Below are 15,262 nucleotides of genomic sequence, written 5' to 3'. Positions count from 1 at the left end.
TGAGGTTGCACTCTTGAGTTAGAAGCGCACATGAGGACAGACTGCGAACCCAGACAGGAATTGTCTTGAGAAGTCTTTGCTTTTCCAGAAACCTCTCTCTTTCTCTTTTAAAAAATTATGTTTTTATTTTACATTCCAACTGCAGTTTCTCCTCCCTCATCTCCTCCCAATCCCTTCCTCACCTCCTCTCTGCCTCCCCATCCATCCCTCCTCCCTTTCTATTCAGAAAAGTAGAGGTTTCCCATGGATATCGACAATACATGGCATATCAAGTTGCAGTAAGGCTAGGTACCTCGCTTTGTATTATGGCTGGGCAAGGTGACCCAGTATGAGAAGTAGGGTTCCAAAAGTAAGTAAAAGAGTCAGAGACAGCCCCTGTTCCCACTGTTAGGAGTTCCACAAGAAGACCAAGCTACACAACTATAACATATATGCAGTGTGTCTAGGTCAGTCCCATGCAGGCTCCCTGGTTGTCAGTTCAGTCTCTGTGAGGCCCTGTGAGCGCAGGTTAGTTGATTCTATGGGTTTTCTTGTGGTGTCCTTGACACCACGGGCTCCTACAATCCTTCCTCCCTCTCTTTAGCAGGATTCCCCGAGCTCAACCTAATCTTTGACTGTGGGTCTCCACATGTTTCCATTGGTTGCTGGAAGAAGCTTCTCTGATGACAATTGGATTAGACCCTAATATTTGTGTGTGGCAGAATATCATTAAGCGTCATTCCATTGACATTTTTTCCAGTTGTGTTTGTTTCTGTCCTAGGTCTCTGGGCCATCCAGCCTGTGGGTCCTGGCGCTCCAGGCAGTGTCAGGTGTGGGCTCACTCTCATGGCGTGGGTCTCAGGCTGGACCAGTCCATTGGTTGGCCACTCCCATAATGTCTGTGCCATTCTTATCCCAGCACATCCCTTAGGCAGAACAGACTGTAGGTTGAAGGATGTGTGATTGGGTTTGTGTCCCAATCCCTCCTCTGGAAGTGTTGTCTGGTCACAGGAGCTGGCAGTTGAGGTTACACATGCGCTATTGCTCCATCTTTGTCTTCCTGCTCTCAGCTGATTGGATGAGACCTACTCACGCTGTAGTTAGGGTTTCTCTCTTTTGGTCCACCAGCCTGAAATCGGCTTGCTGGATCTCCACTCTTTGTGACCCCATTCAGGCTCTGGACTCTCTTATACACAAACTTGCACAGGGCTTGTGTGTGTGTGTGTGTGTGTGTGTGTGTGAGCAGGGACAAGGTGTGAGGGAGGGAAAGAAGGGACATCAAGCTCCAGAACATGCTTTGTGCCAGCTCCTCTGTTCCACTGTTGGTTGGCACCCCGATGTGAACTTAGCTTGTACCCCACACCCTGTTGAGTTTAACCCTGCTTGCTTGGAACCTTCTGAAAGTCTTTCAAGTGTGCTGGGAGTCTAAAATAAATGACTGTGTTGAAGTTAGGAATAGAAGAAGGTGTTGAAGAGGGCTGGGAGACACTGAAGAATCGTGACTGAAGGGTTTCCAGGCCCTGCTATGAAAATAGATTACAATGAGCTGAGCCTACGTCAGATATCTAGGTCGGCTTTCCCTTTAGCCGAGGGACTGACTGGTTTCAAAATGATAGGACTAAACCCCCCTCTAGTTTTCCATAAGAAAGTCCAAGGCTATGAAGTTACTTAGTATAATGACTTCAACTCGGGTGCACAAAGGAATTGTTTATGTATCTGGGATAAGGCTGAATTCTGCATCATCTTCATCACAGGGAAGGCAATCCTTAAAATCCTATCTATTGCCGGCTTCTAGGGTGGGGTCACTAGCTCAGGCATGTGTTTGCTGTCTGCGAAGTGTACTGTTGGGAAAGGTTTTGTTCCTGGAATTAAGGAAGGCTGCCCAGTTTGCTGAAGAAGGCATACAGCCTTGCACATGAGATGATGTAACTATTGTTCCCAATTAACAGCAATTATTTATTGACTCACGGTGTCATTGTGTTAGTAACTACGGAAGTTAAAATTCAACAAGAAAAAATGGTTTTCCCATGCTGTACTTCACATGGCAGTTCAATTAAGAACACACGTCTATTGCTATTAAGTTTAAGGGGCCCATATTCTCTCAAGGAGGAGAAAGAATTGCTCTTTGGATAACATTCTTCCCCCAGTGAACAGCTGAAGTTGACTCGTGGCAAAGGGCTCACTGCTGTTGGAATTACTTCTATCTTCAAAACAGATATTTTATTATTTTGTGTGTATAAGTGCTTTGCCTGCATGCCTGTCTGTGCTCCGAGTGCATGCACGAGGGGTCCAGCCGAGGGCACTGGATTCCATGGAACTTGAGTTACAGATCATTGTGAGCCACCATGTAGGTGCATAGGATAGAACCTGGGTCCCCAGGAAGAACAGCCCGTGCTCTTAAACACTAGGCTATTTCTCTAGCCCTCACCTTTTTTTTTTTGTCTTGCTGTTAGTCAATGTTACCATCAAATGAAGACATAATTCAGTTTCACTAAGAATGCTGAAAAATGCATTGCACCCATTTTATGTAAACGACACTACTAATTCTGTATGTAAGATTTTACACCTTGTGACTGAAGGTGGTGGTGTGGCTGCTAATGCCCTAAAATAGCTGTCTGAGCTTAGCTGGGGCAGATGGCCACGAGTAAATAGAAACTAACAGCAGTTCTCAAAATCCCTGTGACTCAGGGACTTTGTTTATCAGATAACTGCAATTTTCTTGGTCCCCCCTAGATGGCCATCCACCACAGGCAAAAGGACATCTATACATAAACTGGCCTGATTGCATCAGACCCTTCCTAGAGGCTTGGCCTAAGGACTCTGTTCTACCCAAGACAAGAAAAAAAGTCTCCTGAGAGAAAGGGATCTGCCCTTAAATCTTCAGGAACCCTAGAAAGCCCGCTTGCTCTCCTGGCTGGGCTGTTGTTCTCTGACCCCAGGAGACAGCTCAGCAGTGTGTTCTCCAGTAAATCCTTTTTATACACACAGAATGGTCTCCTTCAGTGGTTTTGCTACGCTCACTTACTGTGACTATGCAACTATTATAAAAATGACAGTTGGCAACTGAAAACACAGCTTTGAATAAATAGTTTCCCTCAAACTTTTTTTGTATTTGTTACAAAAATTTAGTAGGTTCTGTTTTCAAATCTCTACTACCATTGTGGTTCTTTTTGTTTGTTTGTTTGTTTTTTTCAAGTCAGGGTTTCTCTGTGTAGCCCTAACTGTCCTGGAACGTTTGTAGATCAGGCTGGCCTCGAACTCAGAGATCTACCGGTCTCTGCCTCCTGAGTGCTGGGATTAAACCGTGCCCCACCACTGCCCAGCATTCACTGTGGTTCTTAAGGAAGCTGGAAGCACAGAGCATGAAGTGAAGAAACTCAATCAGAAAATGTTTTACTATTATGAGATTAGGATGAGCCACACAGGATCTCTTTCTCCAATCGCTAATTTATAATAATTTAAATTTCAAGACCATAAAGACCTTAGTTCTCTACCCCTCCTGTAGAATATTAGTTTAAGATGTGTTGCATTCTTTTATGTTGCATTTGTTTAACTCTGTGAAGCTGTGTTACCTTTGCCTCTCTAAAACACCTGATTGGTCTAATAAAGAGCTGAATGGCTAATATCTAGGCAGGAGAGAGGGATAGGCAGGACTGCCAGGCAGAAAGAACAAATAGAAGGTGATAAAGAGGAGAGAGTACACCAGGGGCCAGTCAGCCAGCTACACAGCCAGCCACAGAGTAAGAAGTAAAGACATACAGAAACAGAGAAAGATAAAAGGTCAGAAGCAAAAAGTAAACAGGATAATTTAAGAAAAGCTGGCTAGAAATAAGTCAAGCTAAGGCCAGGCATTCATATGTAATAATAAGTCTCCATATGTTTATTTGGGACTTGGGTAGCAGGTTCCCCCCCAAAGCAAAGAGTAAAGAGTAAAAACCAAAAACCAAATCAAACCAAAACAAAACAAAAAGCCAACTACCACCACTCCCTTCTTCTCCCCTTCTCTCTGAGTGTAGTGCATGCCTGTGTGTGCATGTGGAGGTCAGAGGTCAACACTGGGCATCTTCTTCTGTCATCCTCCATCTTACTTTTTCTAGGTTCACTCACTGAACCTAGAGTTCACTAACTTGTCGGGAACCACCTTTTTGGGGTGACTTCTGCTGCGATCCTAGCCACAGTGTGTTTTTCCATTCCGGGTTAGGAGCGCGAGGATTAGAAACATTACGTAGGAGGAACAGAGATAAGAAAGAAACACAAAGATACAGGATAGTAACAGGAGGACGACTGAGTGAATAATGAATGCTGAGTTCTGAGTTTGCCTACATTTATTTTTCATACACTTTTGTACCCCAATACAAAAGGGGGAAGAAGGCAAAAGACAGCTTTAAAATGTCACAAAGGACAACCCAAACAGTTACTTGCTCCAGTACTTGAAACATCAAGCAACTATATCCCGTGAAAAGCATTCTGTTGTTTAGGTCACTAACACACCCTAGACCAGGTATCCTGAAGGCAGTCACTCCCTAGGTCAAACTCCCTATTTCAAAAGAGGAAGCAGAAGTATGCTTGAATTCTCTGACCTTTGGTCAGGGTAGAGCGAACCTACCTCTATGGGCCATCTTATTGTCCAAACCACCAAGTCACCACACCCTAGGTTAGGGTGTGTAGCCACGCTTGTTGTCAACAACTTTGAGACAGCAAAATAAACCCAAACTCTCTGACCTCCAGACAAGGTGGAACAGGCTCACGTTTTTTGGGTCTCCACACTAACTGGCTAGGTATAGTTGACCGAATAGCCCCCAAGAGCCTCCTGTTTCCCTTCACCTCCCAGCAGGGGTGTTACAGGCACGTGCCACACATGGGCCTGGGGACCCAAACTGTGGAGCTCATACTTGGGCAGCACACACGTCTCCTATGGATCATCTCCCCAGCCTTCAGTCACTCTGGATGAAAGACCATCCCTGGCTTATTTCTAACTCAGACTTCCAAAGTTCCTAGACCAAGATGTGGGAAGGACTCAGCAGCCGTGTCCAGGAAGCTGTAGCATACACGATGTGCTCTTCCAAATCAGGATGGTGTGCTTGTCCTCCGTCAGGAACAAATGCTAAAAATTCAACCCTAAAATCTCTGGAATCTGATCTCTGGAAGAGAGAGAAGGGGGAGGAAGGGAAGAGAAAAAAGGAGGGCAGAGGGAGGGAAAAGAGGACAGAGGAGGAGGAAGGAGGTAGAGAGGAGAGGAGGCGGCGAAGAGAGAAATCTTACAGAGTTTCACATAGTTAAAAGTACGCAGTGGATTTGTTTTGAGTGTTTCTCCGAAAAGTTCATGCACGGCAAGCTTGGGCTCAGTGTGGCCACATTGTGTGGTAGGGAACCTTTAAGAAGAGTGACCTGGTGGCAGTTGATGAGGTCGCATAAGACATTCAGAAACAAGCAGTGCCTGTCTGGTAGAACTGGAATTTTTCCTTTGGGATGGGCTGGTGCCTCCCCTTATTTCTTTCTGTATGCTCTTGATTTTTCCCACGTGTTGCCAGCACTGTGTGGTGCCATTCACCTCAAGGCCCTAACCAGAGTTAAAACCAGACAGATAGTATGTTCCCGAGCCTCCAGAACGGAAAGAGAAATAAATTTCTTTTATGTTTAAAGTATCTAGCTTTCAAGCAGTTGGTTATGATGTCAGGAAACAGTCATTAACATGGGGATTTATTTCTTTATTTTGCTCTAATGTTAATTTGCATTTAACTCACTAATAAAAGGGGCCTATGAGACCGAGGAACTCGAGATCAGCCATCCAAGTTGAAGCCAGTGGCACTGTATCTTCCCAGGCTTGACTAAGAAAGAGTTTCCATCTAGGAAGAGAAATCAGAAACAAAAGCAGTTGTGAACTGTTCTGGGGACATGCTTTGGGATCCCACTGTCCCACGGCCTGAATCTTGCTAGCTTATCTTCCCCCAAGAGAACTGGGATGTGCTGTCTGTCAAAGAATTGAGGACTGAGCTCTGGAGGACTCTAGGCAAGTCAAATACGAAATTATGAACTTATAATCCTTTACTTTTCAATTTAAATGTGAATTACAACAAACTGAGAAAAGGGGAAGTTGAAAATAACCATGACAAAAAAATTCCATAATAGATGGGTGGCTTAGAGATAATGCTGTCCAAATGGTCCCATCATACAGGGAAGGTACCCATTTCAAGAGGGTGTTATATAACCCAGGATGACCTCAAACTAGTTTCCCTACATAGCCAGGGATGACACTGGACTCCTAATCCCTCTGTCTCAACCTCTCAAATGCTAGGATTATAGGTGTGGCCACTACTCCCTGCTTGAATGTTAGGTTTTCGAGGCAACTGCTAACTTCAAAGTTCTGGTCACAGTGATTTCCACGGGTGCTGAGCAGTCAGCCCTAGGACAGATAAGAAGGATCCCCTGGCAGGTTTCTGGGGCAGCACCGAGTACAGCAGATCTGGGGCCACTCACTTCAAAACATGGTTGTCCAAGGCTCCACACAGCGCATCTGACAGTAGTAGAAACAGCACTTTTTGATGCCCTTGCACCCTTTATCATGCTGGCATACGGGTAACCGTTCAAACGGGCAGGGAAGAAAAAACTCCGGGCAGTACCCAGGTTTTGGTGTTACTGCAGAAAAATGCCCTTGAGTGAATAGGAAGCACTGGAGGGACCATTGCAAGGACCAGCTAGCTGGTTCCACAGAATTCTCCCGTGGGGAAACGCTTTCCTCCCCCAGTGCCAGGACCCCTCCACATCACCTATTCTCTTTGTTCTAGGCTGTACCATGCTGAGGCAAAGGAGAATGGTTGTTGTGAACAGTGTGAGGCTGCGTGGCTTCATTTCCTATGAAAATTTCCAGGCGAACATGGAGGGAGGATCTGTTTGGATCAGCACCAGGTGGCGGATAACTAGCAGGGGTCGCTCTGGTTCACAGGCCAGAAAAGCGGAAATGCATCAGTCAGAACCGGAAGGACTTAGCTGGTTCCTTTCAACCATCCTCCTTTGCCTCAGCGTGTTGAAACCTAGCGTAAAGAGAAGAGGTGATGCGGAGGGGTCCTGGAGGTACTGGAGGTAGGGGAGCGTTTTCCCGCGTGAGAGTTCTGTGGACCCCTACCCGCTTTCCAAGGGGGAAGGGAGATAATGTTCTGCTCTTAAGGGTCTCTAGCAGGGCTGGCCTGGCCTTTCCTAGTTTGTAAATTACGCTGTAGGTTCAGGAAGCAAGAAAGTTGCTGTTCAGAGCATTGCGTCTCAGCTAGCTATCCCACCTCTCTTATCATGTAGCCAGAGAATTTGAAACACCACTTTTCCAAGTGCTGCTCAGGAGGCTTTCCTTTTGGTCCTATCCACACCATTGCAAAGACAAAGCAAGATAGTGCAATGGACTACTAGCATTATTCTTTCTAGGTTTATGGAAAATTTCATATGCACTATGGGATTTAACATTAAGGTTTATAAGTAATTTTGACATTTCCTCTGTTTCCACTGCCTTTTTTGGAGACAGGTTCTCCCACTCGATACTAGAAACCTGGCTAACTATCTAAGTCTAGTGAGGTCATAGGTCTTGAGTTCTTGACCCAGCCTGGGCTACATAGCAAAAAACCAGTCGGGGAATGGGGGAAGGAAAAAAAAAAAGTAAACTCACAGGCAGCATATAATAGCAGCATATAAGTTAGCCTTGTGGGCTCTGGTAGGCAACCATGTTCCAGTGGATGGTCTCACATTCATTAGCATATGGGCAGTATAAATTTGACTCAGTGGGCTATTAAATACAAAGGACGACTTGATGTCGGGAAGGGGTGGAGAGGTGGGGAAGTGGATCTGGAAGGAGTTATGAGAAGGAGTGGGGTGAACATGATGGAAATTCAGTGTATAAAATTCTCAAAGAATAATAAAGTTATTTTATTAAAAAGATAAAACAAACCCCCAAACAAAACAAAAAGATGACAAAAACCCCACTCATATCTTTAATATGAAGATCAAAAGATAAATTTGTTAAAATGTAAAACTATAATAATTGGCTAAGGGATTTGTATGTAATATAGAAAGCTTTAAATTATTGTATCAAAAATGCAAGTAACAGATGCTTGTGGGGATTCAAAGATAAGGGACCCCTAAACACCGTGGTCATGTAAATCTGTAGGACAAATTCTAATTGGTCACAATAATAAATTAGGGGTGGAAACGGAAGGATCAGAGAAGCAGAGTGGCAGCCACTAGAGAGTTTCTACTAATGCTCAGAGCGTAGGGGCAGTTCTGTCTCTACAAATTCTCATACTGAATGCTGTCTCTACAAAACCTCAGACTATATCCTCAGACTGCATCTGAGCTTCTCGCTTTGTATTCCTCTCTTCGCCCAGCCATATCACTCCTGTCTCCACCTCCCTAGTGCTGGGATTAAAGGCATATAATCCCAAATACTGGGATCACCTTTGTGTGAGCTCTGTTTCTCTTTCAGACAGATTGACTCTCACATAGCCCAGGATGGCCTTGAACTCACAGATGTCCAGCTGCCTCTGTCTCCTGAGTGCTGGGATTAAAGGTGTGTGCCACCTCTGGCTGGCCTCTATGGCTAACTGGTGGTTTAGCTCTGCACTCTGATCTTCAGGCAAACCTTATATGTCAGATCATAAACAAAATATCACTACATAAGTCAAGTCAGTTACTATAAGAATCAATGTGGAAGTTTCTCAGAAACTAAAAGTATATCTGTCACATGACTTCCTCAGGAAATTGGATGCAATGGGGACTCATAACATGGAATAATTTACACCAAAAGACAGATGCTTCCCTGGGTGGTGGTGGCATAGACCTTTAATCCCAGCACTCAGGAGGCAGAGGTAGTGGGTCTCTGACTTCAAGGCCAACCTTGTCAATAGCTCGACTTCCAGAACAGCCAGGGAAATACTGAGAAACTCTGTCTTGAAAAAAAACAAACAATTAACAAAGCCAGATGCTTCATGGTTTTTCCTCATATGGGACTCTAGGTTAATTGTGTGTACGTGTAAAGTAGACAGAGGGCTGGGAGAGTGAGGGTGAACCCTGAAAGGAGACAAAACTGGGCGTGTTCAGGGTGGTATGGCTGTAGACCCCATACCTTTCTCATTCCTATCTTCCAAGCTTCCATAACAGCTCACTGGGCTTTGAGCACTGAATGGCTTTTTGAATCCAAATTTTCAAAATTCTAATCCTTATCCAAAAAAAAAAAAAAGAAAAAAAAGAGGAGAAAGAAAGGGAGGGAATGATCATAAACTATAGGCTCAATATCCTTTGTTTATAGCTAGTATCCACTTATGATTGAGTACATACCATATTCATCTTTTTGGGTTTGGGTTACCTCACTCACAATAGCATTTTCTAATTCTACCCATTTGCATGCAAAATTCAAGATGTCTTTTTTTTTTTTTTTTTTACTGCTGAGTTGTACTCTAATGTGTAAATGTGCCACATTTTCATTATCCGTTCTTCAGTTGAGGGTTATCTAGGTTGTTTCCAGGTTCTGACTATTACAAATGCTGCTATGAACATAGTTGAACAAATGCTTTTTAGTATGTTTGAGCATCTTTTGGGTATATGCCCAAGAGTGATATTGCTGGATCCTGAGGTAGATTGATTACCAATTTTCTGAGAAACTGCCATACTAATTTCCAAAGTGGTTGCACAAGTCTTCATTTCCACTGGCAATGGATGAGTGTTCCTCTTACTCCACATCCTCTCCAGCATAAGCTATCATTGGTGGTTTTGATCTTAGCCGTTCTGACAGGTGTAAGATAATATCTCAGAGTTGTTTTGATTTGCATTTCCCTGGTGGCTAAGGATATTGAACATTTCCTTAAGTATCTTTTGGCCATTTGAGATTTTTCTGTTTTGAAATCTCTATTTCAAAATCGAGATTTTTAAAATTGAGTTATTTAGAATTTTAATGTCTAATTTCTTGAGTTTGTTATTTATTTTGAAGATCAGTCCTCTGTCTGATGTGGAGTTGGTGAAGATCTTTTCCCATTCACTAGGCTGCCTTTTTGTCTGATTGACTGTGTTCTTTGCTTTACAGAAGTTTTTCAGTTTCAGGAGGTTCCATTTATTTATTGTGGCTCTCAGTGTCTGTGCTACTGGTGTTATATTTAGGAAGTGGTCTCCTGTGCCCATCCATTGAAGACTACTTACCACTTTCTCTTCTATCAGGTTCAGTGTGGTCGGATTTATATTGAGGTCTTTAATCCATTTGGACTTGAGTTTTGTGTATGGGAATAGATATGAATCTATTTTCATTCTTCTACATGTTGGCATCCAGTTATGCCAGCACCATTTGCTGAAGATACTTTCTTTTTTCTATTGTATAATTTTAGCTCCTTTGTCAAAAATCAGGTGTTCATAGGTGTGTGGATTAATATCCAGGGCTTCGATTTGATTCCATTGGTCAGGTCTCTGTTTTTATGCCAATACCAAGCTGTTTTCGTTACTGTAGCTCTGTAACAGAGGTTGATGTCAGGGATGGTAATGCCTCCCGAAGTTCCTTTATTGTACAGGATTGTTTTGGCTATCCTGGGTTGTTTTTCCATATGAAATTGATTATTGTTCTTTCAAGGTCTGTGAAGAATTGTGTTGGGATTTTGATGGGGATTGCATTGAATCTATAGTTTGCTTTTGGTAGGATTGCCTTTTTACTGTGTTGATTCTACCAATCCAAGAGCATGGGAGATCTTTCCATTTTCTGATATCTTCTTCAGTTTCTTTCTTCAACGTCTTAAAGTTCTTGTTGAATAGGTTTTTCACTTCTTTAGTTAGTGTTACCCCAAAATATTTTATGTTATTTGTGGCTATTGTGAAAGGTGATGTTTCTCTGATTTCCCTCTCAGCTTCTTTATCGTTTGTGTATAGGAGGGCTACTGATTTTTTTGAGTTGATACCATATCCTGCCACATCACTAAAGGTATTTATCAGCTGTAGGAGTTCTCTGGTACAGTTTTGGGGTCACTTATATATTATCTGCAAATAATGAAAGTTTGACTTCTTCCTTCCCAGTTTGAATACCCTTGATCTCCTTTTGCTGTCTTATTGCTATTGCTAAAACTTCAAGAACTAGGTTGAAGTCATATGGAGAGAGTGGATAGCCTTGTCTTATTCCTGATTTTAGTGGAATCACTTTGAGTTTCTCTCCATTTAATTTGATGTTGGTTGTTGGCTTGCTGTATATTGCTTTTATTATATTTAGACATGTTCCTTGTATCCCTGATCTCTCCAAGACCTTTATCATGAAGGGGTGTTGAATTTTGCCAAATGCTTTTTCAGCATCTAATGAAACGATCATATTTTTTTTCAGTTTATTTATATGATGATCAATTGATAGATTTTCGTATGTTGAACCAACCCCGTATCTCTGGGATGAAGCCGACTTAATCATGGTGCATGATTTTTTTTTTGATGTGTTCTTGGATTCTATTTGCCAGTGTTTTATTGAGTATTTTTGCATCCATGTTTATGAGTGAGATTAGTCTGTAATTCTCATTCTTGGTTGAGTCTTTATGTAGTTTTGGTATCAGGGTAACTGTAGCCTCATAAAAAGAGTTTGGCAACGTTCCTTCTGTTTCGAACACTTTGAGGAGTATAGGTATTAACTCTTCTTTGAAGTTCTAGTAGACTTTTGCGCTAAAACCATCTGGCATTGGGGTCTTTTTGGTTGGGAGGTTTTTGATGACTCTTCTATTTCCTTGCAGTTTATAGGGCTATTTAAATTGCTCACCTGGTCTTGATTTAATTTTGGTATGTGGTATCTATCTAAAAAATTGTTCATTTCTTTTATATTTTCCAATTATGTGGAGTCCAGATTTTTGTAGTATGACCTAATGATTCTCTGAATTTCCTCAGTGTCTGTTGTTATGTTCCCCTTTTCATTTTTGATTTTGTTAATTTTACTGCCTTTTGATTAGTTTGGACAAGGATTTTTCTATCTTGTTGATTTTCTCAAAGAACCATCTCTTTGTTTCATTGATTCTTTGTTTTGATTTCTTTGTTTCTATTTTATTGATGTTAGCCCTCAATTTGATTATTTCCTGTCATCCACTCCTCCTGGGTGAGTCGGTTTCTTTTTGTTCTAGAGCTTTCATGTGTGCTGTTAAGTCACTAATGTGAGCTTTCTCGGTTTTCTTTATTTGGGCACTTAGTGATATGAACTTTCCTCTTAGCACTGCTTTCATAGTGTCCCATAGGTTTGGATATGTTGTGCCTCAGTATTGGAACAAGGTGTGTTTCAGAGTTCCACTGAGTTTGCAGGAGGATAGGAGGATTTGGGGGCAGGGTGTCAGTTTTTTTATTTTAATCAATAATTTGTAACCAAATTTTTAAAAAGATGTTAAGTATCTGTAACCTATTGAATATAAATGACTAAAACTGATATATTTTTTCCTGTAAAAAGAAATGCATAATTTTTTCCCAAACTGAATGCATCTTTGACTTTTATTTTAAAGCCAAAGCTTCCCAAAATGTACAGATTAGCATCATTTAACAGTTTTTATTTAAAGCAATATCAGGGCAGAAAAGGGTTAAGATGGGAAGCTGCTGGCCCCAGAAGAGACCTTGAGTGTTATCACAGTGGAGAACTTGGCTTAGGAAGAGAAGGAGGGGGAACAGAGCTGGTGGGCGTAGAGTGTGTCCTTGGCTGCCAGTGTTTTTGAAAAACAATTTGTTAACTTCTCTGGTCACAAGCTCAGATTTTTTGTTTCACAAGCAGTCAGTTCCCCACTGCCCAGTTCGTGTGAGCGTGTCTCCCTGTAGTAGTGTCTCTGCCCAGCTGCGCATGCGCACCCCCATCCTCTGTAAGCTGCTGGCTGACTGCAGGTCAGAGAACAGTGGAGGGAGGTGGCCCAAAATCCTGGAACTGATCCAATAAACTGTTCAGGGGGATAGAGGCAGAGGCTCCTTGCCTCATCTCCTCTAGGACAACAAAGGAAGTTAATAGACAAAAACAAACAATAATGACAGACAACCAGGTACCAGTACCACTTAAGCTTTTTAGAGACATGAACACATAAAACAGAACAACAATGTAGTTTAACGGTCAAAACACAGACCAAGACAAAGAGCTCTCATTCATACCTTTTTAAATCTCTAGATTCAGGGGTACACATTCTTTATATATTTTAAAAACTGAAGGAATTGCTGTTTCCCTTCCTTAGTACCCTTAACCTTTAAAATACCTATAAGTAAATGTACAAACTCTAAAAATTTACAGTTGTTGATTTCCTGCTTTAGCACCTCTGGCTTTTCAAGTATTTTTAAACAAATGTACAAATAACGGTTTGTTATTTCCTTGACCCATAATTATCTTTACATTTAAACTCAAGTTACACTTTTTTAATTTACACCATGCATTTACTCACTTTTACCTACATGGGCTCTTGAATCTGAATGTATTCTTTTAACCCACAGTGTCTACCATGAAAATCCCCATGTCCAGCCCCATGTTGGGTGCCACTTGTCAGAGCCTGCTCCAATCAAACCAGCTGGGGTATCTGGGTAGGGGTATGAGGATTAAGGAAATGACCAACTGAAAGAAAGCACAGAATAGGTTCGGGAGACTGCCAGCTTACTCTGCACAGCCCCGAGTTTATTTCAGAAATTGCTTACATACAACTGCACAACAAAGCACAGCATAGACAGTCAGTATCTCACCATAGACCATTCCTGTCCTTGAGCAAACAGTTTCAATTTCTATCTCGATATTCCTAAGGTTTGACATCAGCAGTATTCTTTCTACTAGATAGTGTGTTGTTTTCTCATGGGCAAAATGCTTTTTCCTATGGACTTAGTTGGAACTTTCTCACAGCCCTCAAGGATACTGGACTAAGCAGAGCAGGTAAGCTTGAACTAAAATGACTTTTCTAAAAGTCAGAATTGGCTTCAGATGGAAACTGAGCCACACGTGGGCTACCACATCTGTGCTATGGATGCCAGATCTGGGGAAGTGGATTTTGGCATCTTTGGAAAAACTCAAGTGGCTGTATCCTTACAGGTTTATTTCTAGTTCTTCTGTTCCCCCGTCACTGGTCTGGATGTGTTTTTGTGCCAGTACCATGTCCTGATTCTGTGGCTCTGTAGTTGCTTTCCTTTTCATCTCTATTTAATGTATTTCTGCCCTGATCTTTAGTACTTCTTGCCACCCACTGCTTTGAGTTTGGCTTGTCATTGTTTGCCTTGGACCTTGAGGTTCAAGACTAAGTTATTTATTTGAGGTTTTTCTTGTAATTTTTTGAAGGCAAGCGATGATAAATGTAAGTATTGTTAGAGCTGCCTTAGCTATATTTCTGAGGATCTCCTAAATGGTGCTTTAATTTAAATTTGACTGTTTGATGGTTTAAGTTTCCTACCCAATCTTCACAATGACTCACTGTATAAACTATAGTAGCTGTAAACTTGCCTTTGGAATTTCCTTAGCTGCTTTGTAAAGGTAAAGTTGCATTCCCATTTTTATTTTGTCCTATGAGCTCTTTTCTCTCTTATCTCTTTATTATTTAAGAATGTATAGCCGGGCGGTGGTGGCGCACGCCTTTAATCCCAGCACTCGGGAGGCAGAGGCAGGCGGATCTCTGTGAGTTCAAGACCAGCCTGGTCTACAAGAGCTAGTTCCAGGACAGGCTCCAAAACCACACAGAAACCCTGTCTCGAAAAAACCAAAAAAAAAAAAAAAAAAAAAAAAAGAATGTATTATTCAGTCCCCAAGTATGGTTTCTCTTGCTCTTGACTTCTAGTTTTGATGTGGGATTTCCCTCTGTGTTTATTAATGAATAAAGAAACTGCTTTGGATTTATAGCAGGGCAGAACTTAGGTAGGCAGGGAAAACTAAACTTAATGCTGGGAGAAAGAAGGAGGAGTTGGAAAGAAGCCATGTGTGGTAAGCCACAGCCATGTGGTGATACATAGAATAATAGAAATGAGTTAAATTAAGATGTAATAGTTTGCCGGGCGGTGGTGGCGCACGCCTTTAATCCCAGCACTCGGGAGGCAGAGGCAGGCGGATCTCTTTGAGTTCGAGGCCAGCCTGGTCTACAAGAGCTAGTGCCAGGACAGGCTCCAAAGCTATAGAGAAACCCTGTCTCGAAAAAAAAAAAGATGTAAGAGTTAGCAAACAAGAAGCTAGAGATAATGGGCCAAACAGTGATTGAATTAATACAGTTTCTGTGTGATTATTTTCGAGTCTAAGCCACCAGGCAGTGGGAACCAACAATTGGCCTCCTCCAACATAGTTTCACTGATAATATACAAGAAATTGTTTTGATTACTT

The 15,262-nt window shown here is 42.1% G+C and overlaps 2 protein-coding genes across 2 annotated transcripts in view; one reads left to right on the top strand and one right to left on the bottom strand.

Moving 5' to 3' along the window:
• Window positions 1-15,262, top strand: part of LOC121460088 (recombining binding protein suppressor of hairless-like protein) — a 197,603-nt gene that overhangs the window by 3,817 nt on the left and 178,524 nt on the right. The gene's annotated exons all lie outside the window — the stretch shown is intronic.
• On the bottom strand, window positions 6,458-6,828 carry LOC121460098 (WAP four-disulfide core domain protein 15A-like). The gene is made up of 2 exons (XM_041670241.1): window positions 6,747-6,828; window positions 6,458-6,615 (listed from the first exon to the last, which is right to left on the bottom strand). The coding sequence occupies exons 1-2, from the start codon at window positions 6,826-6,828 to the stop codon at window positions 6,458-6,460; spliced, it is 240 nt and encodes a 79-aa protein (XP_041526175.1).

This window comes from Microtus oregoni, unplaced genomic scaffold (genome assembly GCF_018167655.1).
Source record: "Microtus oregoni isolate MIOR12 unplaced genomic scaffold, Mior012 000020F_ref0000438, whole genome shotgun sequence".
Lineage (NCBI taxonomy): Eukaryota > Metazoa > Chordata > Mammalia > Rodentia > Cricetidae > Microtus > Microtus oregoni.
The sequence above is the reverse complement of the archived record's forward strand: the minus strand, read 5'-3'. Positions and strand labels throughout refer to the sequence as shown.

Coding starts and splice junctions, on each gene's coding strand:
- LOC121460098 (XM_041670241.1), bottom strand. CDS start 6,828: ATGAAGCCACGCAGCCTCACACTGTTCACAACAACCATTCTCCTTTGC. Junction 6,616..6,746: donor GCCTAGAACAAAGAGAATAG/GTGATGTGGAGG, acceptor ATTTTTCTGCAG/TAACACCAAAACCTGGGTAC.